Raw genomic sequence first — 21601 nt, 5'->3', positions numbered from 1 at the left:
CGTTAGCACTCCTCTATTATATGAGAGCTATTCATTACATACAATTTTATCACAGACTCCTTCTGACCAGAGGGGTGCCACTGCATGGGGGTGAGTATTTAGGTTTGTTTTTTCAAATCTCTCATCCTTTACAATCTGAGCATGTAGACACTAGATTTATGCACGTTAAGAACTTTAATGCCCCATAAAATTTATAACAGCAAGTTAATGTTTTTCTCTTTATTCCACAGCTAAGGTGTATTCTTACTAATCTGTGATACACGCACTGTGGATTGGACTGGAGCAGGACTGGATACGAATTGGGGAAGAAAATTTGAGGCCACCATAATTTGATTGCCTTGTAGCAGGGATTAAATGCAACTATATAACTACTGATATATCTGGAACAGAAGTGCTTCCTGACCAAGCTAAGAGAGTTTTTCGTTTTTTTTCTGCCAGAAAGCTCCAATCAAAAATGCAAACCAAAGTGGTTTGTTTTTCCTGCCTCTAAACGCTGAGCTCAAAATATTCCTCCAATCGTTCTAATGGGCATGGACACAGAGTTTGACTTACTGAAATTGGAGAGTGCAAAATCAGGTGCAGCTCTGCATAGAAACCAATCAGCTTTGGAGGTATTTTTCTGTCAAAACTTGAGGCTGGGTTCACATTGGTGCAAACACAAACATCTCGTGTGATTCACGCCGCATTGCTGTGCAGATTACATGTGATAGCTGTGCGATGCGAATTCAGCCATACAAACTGTATGGCTGAAATCACATTGCATGCGCACCAAAATGGTGCAGGACCCTTTTTTTGTCTGCACTGGAAATGGATCGCATGGGTGTTCACACCCATTCGATCCGATTCCTATACAATTTCACAGTTCACACTGATCTCCAAACCTATCTGGGTGTGTCATTAACTTTCTATTGACACCCGCAGATGTCAGTGTGGGCTCATCACATTGAGCTGTTTCTACAGGCAAAACACAAAACTCCTGCGGAGCAGCGATTTTTAAGCCACTGTGCATGGACCATGCACAGTGGCTGTGATGTTGAAAAGTATTATCTTCTAAAGTATTGATAGACACAAAAAAAAAGTAGTATTTCCCAAGAAACCAGACTTGTTGTAAAGGGATTACTGGGAAGTGGAATATCTATAAAATATAGTATCAGATGGTTAACAGCTTCTGTCCAGATGTGATACTGTCTTTAAAAAAACCTTTACATTTCCACAGTACACGCAGCTCTGTATTACTGTTTGCACTGTGTAGTCTTTTTACTTTGCTTGCAGCTTGTATATTTTTAATTCTGGACTTCTGTCAGTACATATACAGTATAATAATTCATTTGTTCACTGCTATGTTAGAAAAAGCTTACCCCAGGCCGTTTCCACTCTATACTGTGTGGGGGAGCTTTGCTGTAGAACAAGGACTCATCAGTTGCTGGGAACTCTGGATCTTCAAACAATCTTCCTTTTTTCACGCATTCTGATTTCAATTCCAAGAAATTCTGACTCTTAAAAGATCTAACTGCAGGAGTCATGTTTTGTACACTAAAAAGGGGAACAATGTAGGTTTAGATATAAGATATTTTCCCTACAAAATCAACGCATAAGGTATTTGAATTAATGATTACATGCTTTACATGAACGACAATGGCTAATTTGTATTATGTAATATTTTATTAATATGTTAGTTTTTTTCCTTCATTTGTACATTTAGTCCTTATATGGTTTTTTTTGGAAATCGATCATGTTGCATTATTCTTTCCATCTCCATATGCATGTGGTTTTATATATAGTATATACTGCGTATATTCTCAAAAACAGGGCAAAGTATCATGAACAGCTCATTTGGTTTGCATGCATCAATTCCTGTAACATCTAGGGTTGCCAACCACTAAGCAAGTCTTGTTTTTTTCGGTTCTGGCCAATACATTTATAAACATAACTGAACAAATAACTGGAAGATCACTCAAATTACATACTACCAGATCACTTCCTGCAATTGAATCTCTAACAAAACTCGATGGCCCCTTACACACAGGCGGACTGTTCAGGTCCGCCTGTCAGTTTTTTAGGCAGACCTGAAAGGACACTCCATGGAGGTCTATGGAGGGACGGATGTCAACGACATGTCCGCTGACATCCGACCCGCTCCGATACGAAAAAGTGTGACGGAGGAAAAAAAAAAAAAAAAACTATATTTCCATCCGTCTGCGGATCGGGTGAGAACGGACTTTACGGTCCGTCTTCATCCGATCCCCCATAGGGAGAGTGGCGCTCTGACAGGTTCCGTCCTTGCACAGTGTTTAGAGACAGACCTGTCATCTGCCTGCTCAGCGGGGATCGACGGAGCGATCACCCACTGAGCAGAGCGGGCTCCGTACACGGACACGTCCGTGTGAAAGAGCCTACCCTCACCAAAGTAAAGAAAGCATCCAGGCACTCTAGGCATACAGACTGGTATCCCCAATACTGGATCATTGGAAGCACATGGTAGATTGGAAGCATTTGGTGTGTGGATTGGAAAGAGGGGCTCTCAATCCAAAACCAGTGGAAGGTTGAAGCTTCTTTTGTACTACCCATGCCCCTGAATGTGAAGGGAATGGGTTTTATGCAGCTAGTCTACCTTCAATGTATAGATTTTTATTTATTATACTGGGAGCAAAAAAAAAAAAAAAAAGTTTAGAATTCAGGTGAAAGTTGAACACTTTGGTTCTAGAAACATAATCTCTCTCATTTTAATATAAGTGTTATTTTTAGGCTCCCTCTATGATGAAATGCTGTGGTCTGGCTGTTCTGTAAGCAAATGCAGAAATGGTGTGGACAGTTTGATTGAATATGACTGTAATCACCAGCACAGCATGTCTGCCTCTCTGACAAACTCAAATCAACAGTGAAGTCTGTGACCAACATAACCCCCGCTGTACTTTGGCTACAGCACAGAATGCAAGCTTATTACTGGACAATAAGATGTTTTCCTACCATTATTTAAGCTTGCTAGTTAAATATTGCTGCAATAACTGCCTAATGTGTATACTGCATTTAATTAAATAGATCCACTGACAACTTACATATATGCAAAGTGTGTCGCTCTTAAAGTGTGCAATATTTAGGCATGAGTAAACAGTTGTCCAGCCTTTGTAAAGTCCATGTATTTCAGATGTATATGCATAATGTATTTGTTAATATAAAAGACAGTTTAAAGGGGAATTAACTACTTCAATACAGGGCATTTTCACCCCCTTCCTGTCCAGGCCAATCTTCAGCTTTCAGCGCTGTAACATCTTGAATGACATTTGCGCGGTCATGCTACACTGTACCCATATGACATTTTTATCATTTTTTCTCCCCAAATAGAGCTTTCTTTTAGTGGTATTTGATCACCTCTGCAGTTTTTTTATTTTTTGCGCTATAAAACAAAAAAAGAGCGACAAAAAAAAAAAAAAAAAAAAAAAAAAAAAAAAAAAAAAAAAAAAAAAAAAATCGCAATAAGCATATATTAATTGGTTTGCGCAAAAGTTATAGTGCCTACAAAAATAGGGGAAAGATGTATGGCATTTTTATTATTATTTTTTTTTTTTTTTACTAGTAATGGTGGCGATCTGCAATTTTTATCGTGACTGACATTGCGGCAGACAGATCGGGCACTTTTGACACCATTTTGGGACCATTGACATTTATACAGCGATCAGTGCTATAAATATGCACTGATTACTGTGTAAATGTCACTGGCAGGGAAGGAGTTAGTACTAGGGGGCAATCAAGGGGTTAATTGTGTTACCTAGGGAGTGATTCTAACTGTGGGGGGGTGGGACCGACTTGGGGAGGAGACCGATCGGTGTTCTTATATACTAGGAACACACAATCTGTCTCTCCTCTCCCCTGACAGGATGTGGATCTGTGTGTTTACGCACACAGATCCACGTTCCTGCTCTGTGATGAGCAATTGTGGGTGCCCAGCGGACATTGCTACCAGGCACGCGCATCGGCTCCCGAGTGATGCTACGTGCACGCACGCATGCCCCCTATACTGCCGGGAACCCAAGGCCGTCATATGACGCCCTCCCAGGATGGGAGATCCCACCTGCAGACGTCATATGACAATACGTGGGTAATGAAGTGGTTAAAGTCTAAAGTTAAAAAACCGCGAGCAGGCATGCCTCTTCTGCAGTAAAGTAAACTTACCTGCCTGTTCGCACTCTTCTTTAACCACTTCAGCCCCGGAAGGATTTACCCCCTTCCTGACCAGAGCACTTTTTACAATTTGGCACTGCGTCGCTTTAACTGCTAATTGCGCGGTCATGCAATGCTGTAACCAAACGAAATTTGCGTCCTTTTCTTCCCACAAATAGAGCTTTCTTTTGATGGTATTTGATCACCTCTGCCGTTTTTATTTTTTGCGCTATACACGGAAAAAGACCGAAAATTTTGAAAAAAAATGATATTTTCTACTTTTTGTTCTAAAAAAAATCCAATAAACTCAATTTTAGTCATACATTTAGGCCAAAAATGTATTTGGCCACATGTCTTTGGTAAAAAAAATGTCAATAAGTGTATATTTATTGGTTTGCGCAAAAGTTATAGCGCCTACAAACTAGGGTACATTTTCTGGAATTTACACAGCCTTTAATTTATGACTGCCTATGTCGTTTCTTGAGGTGCTAAAATGGCAGGGCAGTACAAAACCCCCACAAGTGACCCCATTTTGGAAAGTAAACACCCCAAGGAAATTGCTGAGAGGCATGTTGAGCCCATTGAATATTCATTTTTTTTGTCCCAAGTGACTGAATAATGACAAAAAAAAAAAAAAAAAAAAAGTTGTCACTAAATGATATATTGCTCACACAGGCCATGGGCATATGTGGAATTGCACCCCAAAATACATTTAGCTGCTTCTCCCGAGTATGGGGATACCACATGTGTGGGACTTTTTGGGAGCCTAGCCGCATACGGGGCCCCGAAAACCAATCACTGCCTTCAGGATTTCTAAGGGCGTACATTTTTGATTTTACTCCTCACTACCCATCACAGTTTTGAAGGCCATAAAATGCCCAGATGGCACAAACCCCCCCAAATGACCCCATTTTGGAAAGTAGACACCCCAAGCTATTTGCTGAGAGGCATGTTGAGTCCATGGAATATTTTATATTTTGACACAAGTTGCGGGAAAGTGACAATTTATTTATTTATTTTTTTGCACAAAGTTGTCACTAAATGATATATTGCTCACACAGGTCATGGGCATATGTGGAATTGCACCCCAAAATACATTCTGCTGCTTCTCTTGAGTACGGGGATACCACATGTGTGGGACTTTTTAGGAGCCTAGCCGCGTACGGGACCCCGAAAACCAATCACCGCCTTCAGGATTTCTAAGGGTGTACATTTTTGATTTCACTCTTCACTGCCTATCACAGTTTCAGAGGTCATGGAATGCCCAGGTGGCACAAACCCCCCCCAAATGACCCCATTTTGGAAAGTAGACACCCCAAGCTATTTGCTGAGAGGCATGGTGAGTATTTTGCAGCTCTCATTTGTTTTTGAAAATCAAGAAAGACAAAAAAAAAAAAATTTTTTTTTTCTTTTTTTAATTTTCAAAACTTTGTGACAAAAAGTGAGGTCTGCAAAATACTCACTATACCGCTCAGCAAATAGCTTTGGGTGTCTACTTTCCAAAATGGGGTCATTTGGGGGGGTTTTGTGCCACCTGGGCATTCCATGGCCTCCGAGACTGTGATAGGCAGTGAAGAGTGAAATCAAAAATTTACGCCCTTAGAAAGCCTGAAGGCGGTGCTTGGTTTTCGGGGTCCCATACGCGGCTAGGCTCCCAAAAAGTCTCACACATGTGGTATCCCCGTACTCAGGAGAAGCAACAGAATGTATTTTGGGGTGTAATTTCACATATTCCCATGGCATGTTTAAGCAATATATCATTTAGTGACAACTTTGTGCAAAAAAAAAAAATTTGTCTCTTTCCCGCAACTTGTGTCACAATATAAAATATTCCATGGACTCGACATGCCTCTCAGCAAATAGCTTGGGGTGTCTACTTTCCAAAATGGGGTCATTTGGGGGGGGAGGTTTGAACTGTCCTGGCATTTTATGCACAGCATTTAGAAGCTTATGTCACACATCACCCACTCTTCTAACCACTTGAAGACAAAGCCCTTTCTGACACTTTTTGATTACATGAAAAAATTATTTTTTTTTGCAAGAAAATTACTTTGAACCCCCACACATTATATATTTTTTTAAAGCAAATGCCCTACAGATTAAAATGGTGGGTGTTTCATTTTTTTTTTCACACAGTATTTGCGCAGCGATTTTTCAAACGCATTTTTTGGGGAAAAAACACACTTTTTTACATTTTAATGCACTAAAACACACTATATTGCCCAAATGTTTGATGAAATAAAAAAGATGATCTTAGGCCGAGTACATGGATACCAAACATGACATGCTTTACAATTGCGCACAAACGTGCAGTGGCAACAAAATAAATTTTTAAAAGCCTTTACAGGTTACCACTTTAGATTTACAGAGGAGGTCTACTGCTAAATTTACTGCCCTCGATCTGACCATCGCGGTGATACCTCACATGCATGGTGCAATTGCTGTTTACATTTGACGCCAGACCGACGCTTGCATTCGCCTTAGCGCGAGAGCAGGGGGGACAGGGGTTCTTCCCCCCCCCCCCACCCTTTATTATTTTTTTGCTTTTTTATCTTATTTTAAAACTGTTCCTTTCATTTTTTTTTTTTTTTTTTTTTTTTTTAATCATTTTTATTGTTATCTCAGGGAATGTAAATATCCCCTATGATAGCAATAGGTAGTGACAGGTACTCTTTTTTGAAAAAATTGGGGTCTATTAGACCCTAGATTTCTCCTCTGCCCTCAAAGCATCTGACCACACCAAGATCGGTGTGATAAAATGCTTCCCCAATGGCGCTATTTACATCCGGCGAAATCTAAGTCATAAAATGCTCGTAGCTTCCGGTTTCTTAGGCCATAGAGATGTTTGGAGCCACTCTGGTCTCTGATCAGCTCTATGGTCAGCTGGCTGAATTCTCAGGTTCCCTGTTGAGACAGGAGAGCCAGAGAAAAACACGGAAGACGGTGGGGGGGGGGGGCATTCTCTCCCACTGCTTGTAAAAGCAGTCTAGAGGCTAATTAGCCGCTAGGATTGCTTTTGCATGAAAGCCGACCGCTGGCTGAAAAGAATGATACCAAGATGATACCTAAACCTGCAAGCATCATTCTGGTATAACCACTCAAAGTCGTGAATGGTGTACCTGAAGACAAAAAAATGGTTAACAATAAAGCACAGTAAATGGTAAAGTATAAAAAATTGCATACCTGAAAAGCAAACATGATAAAACATAATAACAATAAAACATTGCAGAATAGAATACAGTAAAAAAGAGCAGAACAATAGAGAGAGAGAGAGAGAACAATAAAACGACAACTATTATTTTTTATTTTATATTTTTGTTTGTGGTTTTTTTTTTTTTTTTTTTTTTTTTTTTTTTTTTACACTTTTTTTGTAACTGTAACTTTTATAACTAACCGGTTCCAGGTTCGGGTCTCTCAAAATGCGATGGCATCTTGGGAGACCCTGTGAAAGTGTGTCCTAGTCTGTGCAATGCTGTAACCTACGCTAATACTCAACTAGTGAATGGTAGCGTTCAAAACATTCACCAATGCAAAGACCAGGATTGACAGGAGGGACAATAATAGCGGGTGTCACGCCTATATCCGCGTTTGCTGCAGACACAACATCTTTTTTGGGGGGGGTTCGTTGGGTAGGGATACTCGGGAGGACATAAAAATGCCTCTCATGCAGCCGACTGCATTTGGTTGGGGATGTGAATGGGGGAAGTACGGGCGCTGCAGAAGTGGTGGGTTCCCAATTAGGATTGGCGAATGCAGCAGGAAGGGCATTATGGGCACGACGGGCCTGTGTTTGTCTTTTTGGTGGCAGCGGGACACTATTTGTGCTTGCCACCTCACCAGCTTGAACTGCACTTATGGGACTCGCCACGTCACCAAGTGTTACTGCAGTGCTGGTTTGACTACGACCGGGGTGTACTAGGCCGCTGGCGCTTGCCAGTTCACCAAAACGCTACCAAAAAAAACTGTTAACGATCGCAGGGATCAGGCCTGACTCTGCGAACGCTGCAGTTATGCGTTTAGTGTTTTGTAAGTGACAGTGATCGATCGATACTGCACTTGGGTGGGCTGGGCCGGGCGGAGGGGCAAAACGCTGGTGCTAGCAGATATCTGGGCTGATCCCGCTAACACTGCATTTTTGGGAACCCTAAACTGCTGGGGACGCTAGTATAGATCTGAACGGATCAGATATTGATCCGATCAGATACTATACCACTAAGGGAGGCGTATGCTGCGTGCGTGGGTGTTAGCGGTACTGGCGCTAATCTGACGCTGCCTGGGGCGACGCATATCACCGCCGGGCGATCAGGGGGCTAAACCTTTATTCGGTAATAAACGGCGGGTGCCCTGACACTATAAAAAATAAACGAACTAACCAGCGTCACCCGTAACGGTTATACGGTGATCAGTGGTGAAAGGGTTAACTGGGGGCAATCAAGGGGTTAAAACATTTATTAGATAGTATATGGGGGTCCCTGTCGCTATAAAACGCTGACGGCGAACCTAAATATTTACGTCCCTAACTAGCGTCACCAGCGACACTAATACAGCGTTCAGAAAAATGATCGCTTAGCGACACTGGTGACGGGGGGGTGATCAAGGGGTTAAAACTTTATTAGGGGGGGTTAGGGGGGTATCCTAGACCTAAAGGGGGCTTAACACTCACTGCCCTAACACTGTAACTGTCACAAACTGACACCAATACAGTAATCAGAAAAAAAAAAAAAAAAAACAAAAACCTGCTTGGTGTCAGTTTGTGACGGGGGGGGGGGGGGGGGGGGGGGGGAATCGGGGTGTTTTGTGTGCCTGGCATGTTCTACTGTGTGTGTAGTGTGTTGGTGCTCACATTACAGTCTTCTCTCCTTGGCCCGGAACGGAAAATACCGAGCTGAGGAGAGATGACATCATTTCCTCTGCCTCTGTGTACAATACAGAGGCAGGGAAATTATCCCATTGGCTGGGAGCGATCGCGAGGGGGGGGCCACGAATGGATGGCCTCCCCACCGATCGCCGGGGGAGATTTGCCGACCGCCGCAGGCACCGGGGGGGGGGGGGGGTCCGATCGGACCCCCCACCCGCGGGCAGGCAAGGACGTACCTGTAAGTCCTTTTGCCTGCCCGTGCCATTCTGCCGACGTATATAGTCGTGCGGCGGTCGGCAAGTGGTTAAAATGTACACTGTTTATGTTCTAGCACAGTGCCTGTGTTCTGGGATGACTGAACACCTGCGCAGGATTATTTCACCCTGCATCGGCTAAGCAAAATGGTCGTAGATCAATACTCAGAAGAAGCCATGGAGAAGATGCCAGCCCCAGCGAGGAACCTCTTGGGCGTTAGACTACTGCAGCACAGGTAGGTTTCAAGGTCTTTCATTCCACTTTAGGTGCACTATATTACCAAAAATATTGGGACGCCTGCCTTTACACGCACATGAACTTTAATAGCATCCCAGTCTTAATCCGTAGGTTTCAATATTGAGTTGGCCCACCCTTTGCAGCTATAAAGCTTCAACTCTTCTGGGAAGGCTGTCCACAAGGTTTAGGAGTGTGTCTATGGGAATGTTTGACCATTCTTTCAGAAGCGCATTTGTGAGGTCAGGCACTGATGTGGACGAGAAGGCCTGGCTTGCAGTCTCTGCTCTAATTCATCCCAAAGGTTTTCTATCGGGTTGAGGTCAGGACTCTGTCCAGGCCAGTCAAGTTCCTCCACCCCAAACTAGCTTATCCATGTCTTTATGGACCTTGTTAAGGTAAAGACAAAAACTGCGCTATTAGCTAAAAGTACTTAAGCTGCAACTCAAGATGTTATACAACACCAAACAGAAATACAAAAAAGGGGGAAGCTGCGCTAAATAAATTAGCCTATAAGGCAATGACTATTAAGAATGTGTGCACTCACAGATATAAATGATATATATATATATATATATATATATATCTATGATTGTAAGCGCTAACGAGCAGGGCCCTCTGATCCCTCCTGTATTGATTTGTATTGCAAGTGTACTGTCTGCCCCATGTTGTAAAGCGCTGCGCAAACTGTTGGCGCTATATAAATCCTGTATAATAATATATATATATATATATATATATATATATATATATATACACATATATATATATATACATATACATACACATATACATATACACACACACACACACACACACACACACACACACACATACATACATACATATATCTGAAATAATAAAAAAGTGGAAAAACACAATACAAAAATATGAATCCACTAACCACAAAGGGTGTGCACGATGTACCAGTGAAATAACCTTCAGTTAAAGACACAATATCTAGTGGGTGTTACCCATTAATGTAGCAGTCTAACTGATATAAAGATTATACACATATAGTGACAATTAACCAGCTAAATGGTGAAAATGGTAAGTGCTCAACTATACCAGAAAAATAATAAAATAGTTAAATGAATGATGGCAATGAGTCCATATGTGATGTTGGTGAGAAAAAAATAGAAATTAGAAAAAAATATCAAAATAGTCCGTGCAAAATGCTTGTTAACTCATCCAGGGCAACCAAAGAAAAACGTGCAAAAAATAGGAATAGGAAATGTCTCCACCTCAGCACACACTGCCAGATCACTATGGCCCCTTGTTACAGGGGACCACAGAGCGCAGATGGCTAATACCCCAGCCCGGGATCTCTGTGCAATATACTGGACTCCTTGGCCTCAGCGATGGTAGTCCTCACACGAATCAGGCACAGTTAATGGATCCCCATAAAACAACAAAGGCTCGCATAGTATAAAACCTTCACATTTATTTTACACTTCAAAAGACAAATGAACACTTACAGTTATCTAAATAGAGTAAAAATAGCATTAAAATAATTGAGCCAGCTAACTTCCGGGAACGTCAGAATGTCGCTCCTCCCTACACGTTTCGTCACACCACAGGACATCGTCACGGGGTTTTTCTGGTATAGTTGAGCACTTACCATTTAACTGGTTAATGGTCACTATATGTGTATAATCTTTATTTCAGTTATACTGCTACATTCTTTATGGAACTTGCCTGAGAAGGGGGATTCAAGTCTTCTATAATCTGAGCTCTATTTGTCACGGGTCTTATGGAACTGTTTCATTTTCATTTTTACACCTTTAATAAATAAAAGCACACACAAAGCAATTGCATTGTGGGAATGTGTGTTTTAGCATACATGCCACAATATACAAGTGTGAATGGGCTCTGGGAGGCAATTTTAACATTTTGTGTGGTTTTGTTTGTGTGCGTATTCATGTTTGTAAATTTGAGCAGCCTAAAGGCCTATCAGACTAGAAACTTGAGATCTACTGCTGCTGTGTATTTGAAGGTACATTGCTCTGGGGCTGTCTTTATTATCCTTGCTTTATTACTTGGAAAATCACAAACCCAACCCCTCATCTTAGATGACGGTGATCCCCGGTCATGCAGTTCCTCTACCGGTACTTTTCTATACTGTATGGCTTATAAACTTAATAAAATCGATTGGAAAAGAATGCTATTAACCCAGAAGAGTGATGTGCATTAGAGGTACATCTGACATATACAGGTTTGTTCTAGGACAGTGACATTGCAGTCAGTAAAGGAATTATAAGGATGAGAGCTCTATAGAAGGCATATTAAAAAAACAGCATTAGCAGCATTCCTCACATGTTATGTATGTAGGAGAGCCATGCATGCTGAATATATTAGCACATTGACCTGCCCAGCACTTAACAATGAAGAAGAGCTAAGGAAAGGAAAGTATATGCTGGACACGGAGAAGGGAGTAGGGCCTTAATGAATGTTGTTTTGTCCTAAACAAGCAAATCACTTTTTTTTGTGAGTGATATTGCTACATAATGAATCAGGGGCCATGCCACAATCCAGCAGAATTACCAGCACACAATTGATAATTACTGAAAATACATAAAAGCGTCCTGACAATAATGTGCAATTTCTCAATAAATGCACACAGTAAATATTGATCCATAAATTGTGAGAATGGATGTAGCAGTAATAAACAGACTATTATAGGAAACACCTCTTAGCAAAAGGATTTCTATTCACAGCAAGTTATGTGTGTTCCTTTCCTAGAGGAATACAATGATTACTTTACTGTTAATTATTGTTCAATGCAACAGAATTAAAAAACCTAAATTAAAATGTAATCACTATGGTGAAACATCAAGCAATTCATAAAAAAAATAAAGCTCTGATGCTCCATAATCATTAAAAATATAACAAGATTCTGTAAATGCATAAAAAAGCATCACCCAAAGGGACACTTAACATGCCAAGATGGAACTGTAAGTTACCTATTTAATGAAAAGAGCCACGCTGTAACTAATTCAGATCAGAGGGATCTTAATGTGCATGAACTGTGGAGAGCTCTCTGGTGAGCAGGGCTGAAAATGGGGAGTTTTTCTTTCTATTTCGTGTCCCTAATTAATTTCTCTTCCATTTTTATTGATGTAAATGCAATTATTTTAATGAACCAAAATGGTGTATAGGAGGTACTCTTACCAGCTGATCAGCTACAATTACCAGCTGGAAGGTGATAATGTTGTATTCAAAATCAGAATGCTTTTAGTTATTTAAAATGTTTTTTTTGCAATGCCGAGTTTAAAGCTGAACTCGGCCTTTGGCACAACAATGGTTAAATGCTAGCGGTAGTGTTAAAGTATACAACTACTAATTAGTAGTATTATAATATTAATAGTATACTTAAGAAAATCTTTAACCAAGGAAAGAACTCTTTGGCATGCAAGCAATTCACCAGTTAGACAAAATAATAAGCCGGTCAATAGAAAGATTAATGCTAAAGTGTAACTAAGCTACAGATATTCAAAATCTTCTGAGGCTAGCACATACACTTTTTAGTGCCATCCAATGGGAGATTGCCCTATATTGGCGATGCCCCTCGGTTCCATGGTCACAGGTGCTCTTCCGCTTGGAATCTATTATGCCCTGTACACACGGTCGGACATTGATCGGACATTCCGACAACAAAATCCATGGATTTTTTCCAATGGATGTTGGCTCAAACTTGTCTTGCATACACACGGTCACACAAAGTTGTTGGAAAATCTGATCGTTCTAAAAAGCAGTGACGTAAAAAAAAAAAAAACATACGTCGGGACTATAAACGGGGCAGTAGCCAATCACTTTCGTCTCTTAATTTATTCTGACATGAGTGGCACTTTGTGCGTCGGATTTGTGTACACACGATCAGAATTTCCGACAACGGATTTTGCTGTTGGAAAATTTTATAGCAAGCTCTCAAACTGTGTGTCAGAAATTGCGATGGAAATTGTGTGATAGAGCCCACACACAGTCATAATTTCTGACAACAAGGTCCTATCACACATTTTCCGGAAAATGCGACCGTGTGTACAGGGCATAAGACTTCTGGAAAGAGTGCACCACACTCTCATGGATTCCATGAACATTTTTGAACGCAAATGGACAAATTGGTCAGCTTACCAGGTATAATCTATATATAGGGGTTCCTCCTACCCCCATATACATCAGTTTGTTTTGATATCTTTTAAGATTACTCATCAAGTATGGTTGATGTTGGCATATAGATCTGCTTACTTTGACCATAAACTCACTAGTCATATTCTTTATCTTACGGAAGTAAAGCTGTTATTTTAATTATACATTTTTCTTAATTTTGTATTCTGTTATTTTGTTCTCTTACTTATCTGATGTCGCAATGAGAGTTGTATTCTTCTGTACAATCACACCTCGAATCTTGAATGTATTTTTCACCCTCTGCGCATTTATATTTTGTACTTGCTCAAATACCCTATTAAAAACGTTTGTAAACGAAAAAAAAAAAAAAAAAAAAAAAAAAAAAAAAAAAAAAAAAAAAAAAAAAAAAAAAAAAAAGGCATGCACAGTGCACTAAAGGTTGGTACTCTGATGGCAACACCATTGATATCTTGCTGAATCAAGGACAGGCTGGATCAAGGACAGGTGAGTATAAGACTTGCAGGGTAATGGGGCGGGATTTTTAAAAAGGATATGTATCTTTAAATACAACACTGTAAGTACCCAAATTGGTCTAGATTTAAGGTTCCTGCAACTCACTGCATATTATTTAAACTGTGAAAAGTAAAATGAGAGAGTCAGTACTCTGAGCCAACCAGACTCTGCTGTAGTGTACATGTGCTGACAATGAAGAAGAGAGAATTGCAAATCCTTTAGCAGGTAAAGCAATATACACAGTATATATATATTAATGCAATGCAATTTCCGTATGTTTTATCATGCATTGCAGCACTGTGATTATAGTTCACATTCCATGGATTTGCTTTAAATCAGAGGTTAATAAGTCATTGCTATGAAAGATCTTGGTATTTGTGCTGTCTAAACGGGCCTGACAGCTGGATTGTGTCTTCTAGAACTGAGAGCTTACCATATTAGTCTCAATATGCAGTACAGAAGATGTGTGAAATTCGGAAATTGTGAAGCAATACTTCAATGTTATAGAGAAGATCGAAACCAAGTACAAATAGTTTTTTACTTGGAGTAGTACTGGAAAATGTCATTTGTTTCCTCTGTATTTGGGCACTTTAGATAATTAATCAAATTGTCTGTGCAGAGTACATTTTGTTCTACATTGTAAGGTTAATGGTAACTTCAGTGTCCTGTCATAATTGTAACACCTGCCTATATTTATTTATATACTGATAATTGTATTTCATATATAAGGATCTGATTTACTGTCTCTTTCCTATCTAAATAACATGCTGTACATTCTTATCTCATGTTAAAATGACTCCTGAGAGAAGATCAATAAGTCACCTAAAGAGTCCATTTTAATTCGGCCTGAGCAGACTGATGAATTAACATCGAGAACAATAAAGAACATTGCTTTGCAACACTGCTAAACTGCTTTGTATTGTCAGCAAACTTGAGAACTACTTATTCCTACCTCTATTTCATTTAAGTTATAACTCCAGACCATTCAGAAGATACGTTATTTATTGATCACCACCCTTTGGACGCGCTTCGGTAACCATATTTCTATCCAGGTAAATATACTATCCATAATGGCAACTGATCTCAATTTGTAAAGTGAGCATTTAGGCTAGGTTTCCACTATTGCGACCCCAAATTTACAGTGCTACTTTGCAATGCAATTTTTGATGCAATTTAATGTGACTGGCGAGAATCACAGGAGAACAAGTTGCACAAAGTAGGAACAAGAGTCACTGCGACTTGAGTCGCACCAATCAGAACAGTGACCATTGAAATACAAGGATTTTTACTTGTCATGCGACTTCACATGTGTCAAAAGAAGAAAATATTACAGCGCACACATGCAAAAAAGACATTTACCTCAAGCAAGGCTAGTTTAAAACACCTAAGCATTTCTAGAAAAACATTATCAAAAAATATGGGGATTTGGTCACACCATATTGCTATATGGTTCTAAGCCCACTTACTGCGACAAAGTACCCCATAATCAGTGGGTCCTACACTATCCATGGAGTGGGAGAACCTGCATCTCTGAACCATGAGAGCATTGCACTCTTCTAAATGGGAGAATCATAAGGTCTCCACCCATGACACAAGTGGACACTAATTAAAAGGTACTTATGTTATGTAGTGAGGTGCTCCGCACCCAAAAGGATTTGGTCAGAATCCATACAATATACAAACAAGATATTTGGGGGGCACACTCTAAAAAAATGCATTAAAGATGGTGCAGCCATAAGACCATACAGTAGAAGAAAATATTACAGCGCACACATGCAAAAAAGACATTTACCTCAAGCAAGGCTAGTTTAAAACACCTAAGCATTTCTAGAAAAACATTATAAAAAAAATATGGGGATTTGGTCACACCATATTGCTATATGGTGCTAAGCCCACTTACTGCGACAAAGTTTTTTTTTTTTGCACATGTGTCAAGTCGCACAACAACTCGCAGTAGTGGAAACAGAGCCTTATGGAGTATTGTACCAAATGCTATATATTTAGAAATATTTCTTATTTTTAATTTTGGAAATAATTAAGTATTGCATACCAATGTTGAAGTGGTAAACTCCAAACAGAAGAGCAGATTTCTTCAAGCTCAGTAATATGCTACTGTTATGAAAATGACTAAAGTTGCAAGAAAACACAGGGTGTTGCGTGAATTAGAGGAGGTAAGCACCCTCTATCTATCTATCTATCTATCTATCTATCTATCTATCTATCTATCTATCTATCTATCTATCCACACACACACACACACACACACACAGATAAGACCTACTTAGATCAAGCCAGCCATACATGGATCGAAATTCATCTGGTTCAGCAGGGAATTGATGAATTTCAATCCATGTATGGGCTCTGTAGTTGTACAGAAGTCAATCTACCAATTGACTTCTGTACAACTGCCCTGGCAGATTTTCCCACTCAATTAGCAACACAGTATCAAGCCTTTAATGCTGATCAGTGTATTGTGATAGTGGGGGAGTATCCCCGCTGTCTGAATACCATAGCTCAGTGGAATATTCCCCCTATCCACCTCCAATGTGTGGATGGGGGTATTGGGCCAGTTTTATTTTCATTCAACCAGCGGTTTGACCCATCAATGGGCTGTATTAGTCATTAATGGGTTGCTAACAAGCATGCAGTTCTACATGTTTTAGAAACATAGAAAAGTTCCGGCAGAAAAAGACCAAGTAGTCCATCGAGTATGCCCATTTTTTTGGTGTTTTTTTTTTTGTTAACTGTATTGTCTGACTATCGATCTAAGTTTGTCCCAAGCATGTTTGGATCAATTTACTGTTGATTGTTGCACTACCTCTGTTGGTAGTTCATTCCAAGCATCAACTATCCTTTCAGTAAAATAATACTTTCTAAGATTAGTTTTGAACTTTCCTCCAGTTAGTCTGAGGTCTTGTCCCCATGTTCTTGATTTTGGTTTCATATTGAAAATACTGCCCTCTTGAACAGTATTCACCCTGTTGATGTATTTAAAGGTTTCAGTCATGTCTCCCATTTCGCTTCTTTCCTCCAGACTGTACATATTAAGTTCCTGAAGTCGCTCTCAAAGTTTTATCCCTCTGACCTTTCACCATTTTTGTTACCAGTCTCTGGACTTGTTCTATTTTATCAATATCTTTGTGTAAGTGTGGTCTCCAGAACTGGACACAGTATTCTAAATGAGGTCTCACTATAGGGGAATCAGGACCTCCTTCCTCCTGCTGGTGATCCCTCTAGTGATGCATCCTAGTGTTATATTCACTTTCCCCACTGCCTGGGAACACTGTTTGCTCATTTTGCAATCATTTGAAATAAGCACCTGATAAATTGTTTTCTTCTGTAGTGCTTGCAAACACTGTATCCCAAATGTTGTACTCCTTTAAGGAATTCTTTTTTCCCTAGGTGCATTATTTTACATTTAGAAATATTGAACAGCATTCTCCACTGCTTTGACCAATCTTCCAGCAATGCCAAATCATGTTCCATATTACAGACACCTCCAGGGATATCAACCCTATTACACACCTTTGTGTCATCAGCAAAAAGACATAACTTGCCCAACAAACCTTTAGTTATATCACTTACATAGAAAATAATTAGAACAGGACCCAGTACAGAGCCTTGTGGTACACCACTAGTGACTGGTCTCTGTTGTAAATGAACCTCATTTACAGCCACACTGTGGTATCTATCCTTTAGTCAACTGCATATCCACTGAACCAGCCAAGGGTTAAGTCCTATCTTGTACAACTTTTGTATTAGATCATCACATGTTTTGTGAACTTACTGTCAATGATTTACCATGTTTAAAAAGTCTAATTGTAAAACAGTGATTTTATATGCATAATTAAAAAGAAAAATAAGCTTGTAAATTCAAAAACACTAAACTGACCAAATACCACTTTTTACTTTCCTGTAGCACCCATTGATAAAAAAAACACACACACACACACACACACACACACACACACCTAGGCAGTTACAGCAACAGTTTTTTTTCTCTTTCGGGATAAAGGTTTTACATGAATAAAATCTGACTATTTTAAGCACCCCTGTACATAGTTTGTCTCAACCCTCTAACTGCCACTTTTGCTGGACAGCTTTGTTTATTAAAGGAAGCTAAAAAGATAACAGACTTACTGGCCGGATCACCAGATGAATATATGTATATACAGCATCTCACAAAAGTGAGTACACCCCTCACATTTTTGTACACCCCTCACATTTTGTAAATATATTTACAAAAAGTGACAAACACTGAAGAAATGACACTTTGCTACAATGTAAAGGAGTGTACAGCTTGTATAACAGTGTAAATTTGCTGTCCCCTCAAAATAACTCAACACACAGTCATTAATGTCTAAACCGCTGGCAACAAAAGTGAGTACACCCCTAAGAGAAAATGACCAAATTGGGCCCAATTAGCCATTTCCCCTCCCCGGTGTCATGTGACTCGTTAGTGTTACAAGGTCTCAGGTGTGAATGGGGAGCAGATGTGTTAAATTTGGTGTTCTCTCTCATACTGGTCACTGGAAGTTCAACATGGCATCTCATGGCAAAGAACTCTCTGAGGATCTGAAAAAAGAATTGTTGCTCTACATAAAGATGGCCTAGACTATAAGAAGATTGCCAAGACCCTGAAACTGAGCTACAGCATGGTGGCCAAGACCATACAGTGGTTTAACAGGACAGGCTCTACTCAGAACAGGCCTCGCCATGGTTGACCAAAGAGGTTGATTGCACGTGCTCAGCGTCATATCCAGAGGTTGTCTTTTGGAAATAGACATATGAGTGCTGCCAGAATTGCTGCAGAGGTTGAAGGGATGGGGGTCAGCCTGTCAGTGCTCAGACCATACGCCGCACACTGCATCAAATTGGTCTGCATGGCTGTTATCCCAGAAGGAAGCCTCTTCTAAAGATGATGCACAAGAAAGCCCGCAAACAGCTTGCTGCAGACTAGCAGACTAAGGACATGGATTACTGGAACCATGTCCTGTGGTCTGATGAGACCAAGATAAACTTATTTGGTTCAGATGGTGTCAAGCGTGTATGGCAGCAACCAGGTGAGGAGTACAAAGACAAGTGTGTCTTGCCTACAGTCAAGCATGGTGGCGGGAGTGTCATGGTCTGGGGCTGCATGAATGGTGCCGCCACTGGGGAGCTACAGTTCACTGAGGGAACCATTAATGCCAACATGTACTGTGACATACTGAAGCAGAGCATGATCCCCTCCCTTCAGAGACACACCTCCAAGATGACCACTGCCTAGCTAAAGAAGTTGAGGGTAAAGGTGATGGACTGGCCAAGCATGTCTCCAGACCTAAACCCTATTGAGCATCTGTGGGGCATTCCTCAAATGGAAGGCGCAGGAGCACAAGGTCTCTAACATCCACCAGCTCTGTATTGTTGTCATGGAGGAGTGGAAGAGGACTCCAGTGGCAACCTGTGAAGCTCTGGTGAACTCCATACCCAAGAGGGTTAAGGCAGTGCTGAAAAATAATGGTGGCCACACAAATTGACACTTTGGGCCCAATTTGGACATTTTCACTTGGGGTGTACTCACTTTTGTTGCCAGCGGTATAAACATTAATGGCTGTGTGTTGAGTTATTTTTAGGGGACAGAAATTTACACTGTTATACAGTCTGTACACTCACTACATTACATTGTAGCAAAGTGTCATTTCTTCAGTGTTGTCACATGAAAAGATATAATAAAATATTTACAAAAATGTGAGGGGTGTACTCACTTTTGTGAGATACTGTATATAGGAAAGAAAGCCTAAAAGAAGAAAACAAATACAGCCACCACAACTAGGGATTGGTAAACTACAGTATAACATTTTTGTTTTTATTACAGCTTTGTTTTTATGTTAACATATTTATTTGTCCTTTGCCTTATTAATTAATCCTCTAGTGTAAATAGCAGGTATTACTGGTGACTATCTGGAAGATACTTTGTCTGTACAATGGAATTATAAAATATAAAAAATTATGCATATATAACACTTTATAAAGTTGAAGCTATAATAGTACCATATAGGATACAAAAACATTTTTTGCATGTAAAATTAACTGAAACCAGCAATTCCACTTTTAAACAAACAGCCATGTAAATGTTTTTGGTTATCTGCGTATTTCTGGTACAAAACAACCATATTTCATATAATTTGCACGCTGCATAAAACAAGCAAATGGCTAAATGAGGCACTTGGAAGGCCAGGAAAGATTATTTTCCAAATAAACAGACAATGTAACTGAATCAGATGCTCAGTGTTCTGAATCCGATGAATCATGCAGAAACCCTAATAATGAATACTGCATTTCTAATTCTCTACAGACAATAAAAGTACTTGGAATTGGAAACAAACTTGTTTTCCTTTGGAAAGATGAAAACCATTCTGTATCTGATATGTCTTACCTCTGAACTCTGCAGCTTTCTATGCTCTGTCAGCTCAGTGAAAAACAATCCCAGAAATCAATAGTCTAACATGTTCCAGCTGCCAGGACTGCGCAGAGCTGTAAACCGTACCAAGGTGGTGTTCATTAGAGGCGAATCTTGAGTTTAAACCTCATACCCCTGCTTTGTAATAAAGAGCTGTGACTGTGAGTCATAATAGAAGGCTGAGATTCAGTGACCTAGGACTCTGGGAGGTGTAGTCTGGAGCCACACTTAGTAGAAGATCTATTATGGGAAGGAGGGGAGTAGAGCAAGTTACAAGAGTAGAAGACAAGCTGCAACTGACCTTTGCTGAAAAGACTAAAGACAATCTAACAGAGTGCAGTTTATGGTATTTCCACATATGTGCTTTATTAAAGGGGAACAAAATCCATAGATTTAACCTTTTCCCCAAGCAGTTACATTCAAAGAATGGCGTGAAAGATAAACATCACAATTGCTTGTAATTTCATCCAAACTGTCAAGCCATCAAATGGCTGTTGTCATAATTGACTATTTGTGCTGTACCAAGGCTATGATAGCAGCTTCCTTGGCTGCAAAAGATAGGGGGGGTTTAAAAGGGTTGTCACTCATTCTATGCATTAAGGTGAAAAACCTTCTGTGGTGCAGCAGCCCCCCTTTTACTTACCTGAACCCGATCGCTCCAGTGACGGGGACGAGCACAGCAGCTCCAGCCACTGTCTGGGGTCCTCATTGGATAGATTGATAGCAGCAGGAGCCATTGGCTTCCACTGCTGTCAATCAAAACCAGTAACACAGCCAGGGGGCGGGGCCGAGTCCTGCTGTCTGTGTCAATGAGCGCAGCAGCAGGACTCGAGAGCGTGCCTGCATGAGTGCCTCCATGGAAAGTGGCTTTTCGTGGGGGCAATCAAGAAGAGGAGGAGCCAGGAGCGCCACACAGGGACCCCAGAAGGGGAGGATCGGGGGCCGCTCTGTGCAAAACCCTTGCACAGAGAGGGTAAGTATGACATGTTTGTTATTTAAAAAAAAAAAAAAAAAAA

General features: G+C 40.3%; 1 protein-coding gene across 1 annotated transcript in view; it reads right to left on the bottom strand.

Annotated features, from left to right (window-relative positions):
• The window catches only part of CAPN6 (calpain 6), a 166906-nt gene extending 146081 nt beyond the window's left edge, over positions 1-20825 (bottom strand). Inside the window, exons 1-2 of the mRNA XM_073599355.1 lie at positions 20562-20825; positions 1359-1533 (exon numbers count right to left, since the gene is read on the bottom strand). Of these exons, the coding sequence (XP_073455456.1) occupies positions 1359-1523 (165 nt within the window). The 5' untranslated portion in view covers positions 1524-1533; positions 20562-20825. The remainder of the gene's footprint in view (positions 1-1358; positions 1534-20561) is intronic.
• Positions 20826-21601: the final 776 nt, after the last annotated feature.

This window comes from Aquarana catesbeiana, linkage group LG09 (genome assembly GCF_042186555.1).
Source record: "Aquarana catesbeiana isolate 2022-GZ linkage group LG09, ASM4218655v1, whole genome shotgun sequence".
NCBI lineage: Eukaryota > Metazoa > Chordata > Amphibia > Anura > Ranidae > Aquarana > Aquarana catesbeiana.
This window is presented reverse-complemented; position numbering and strand designations above follow the sequence as displayed.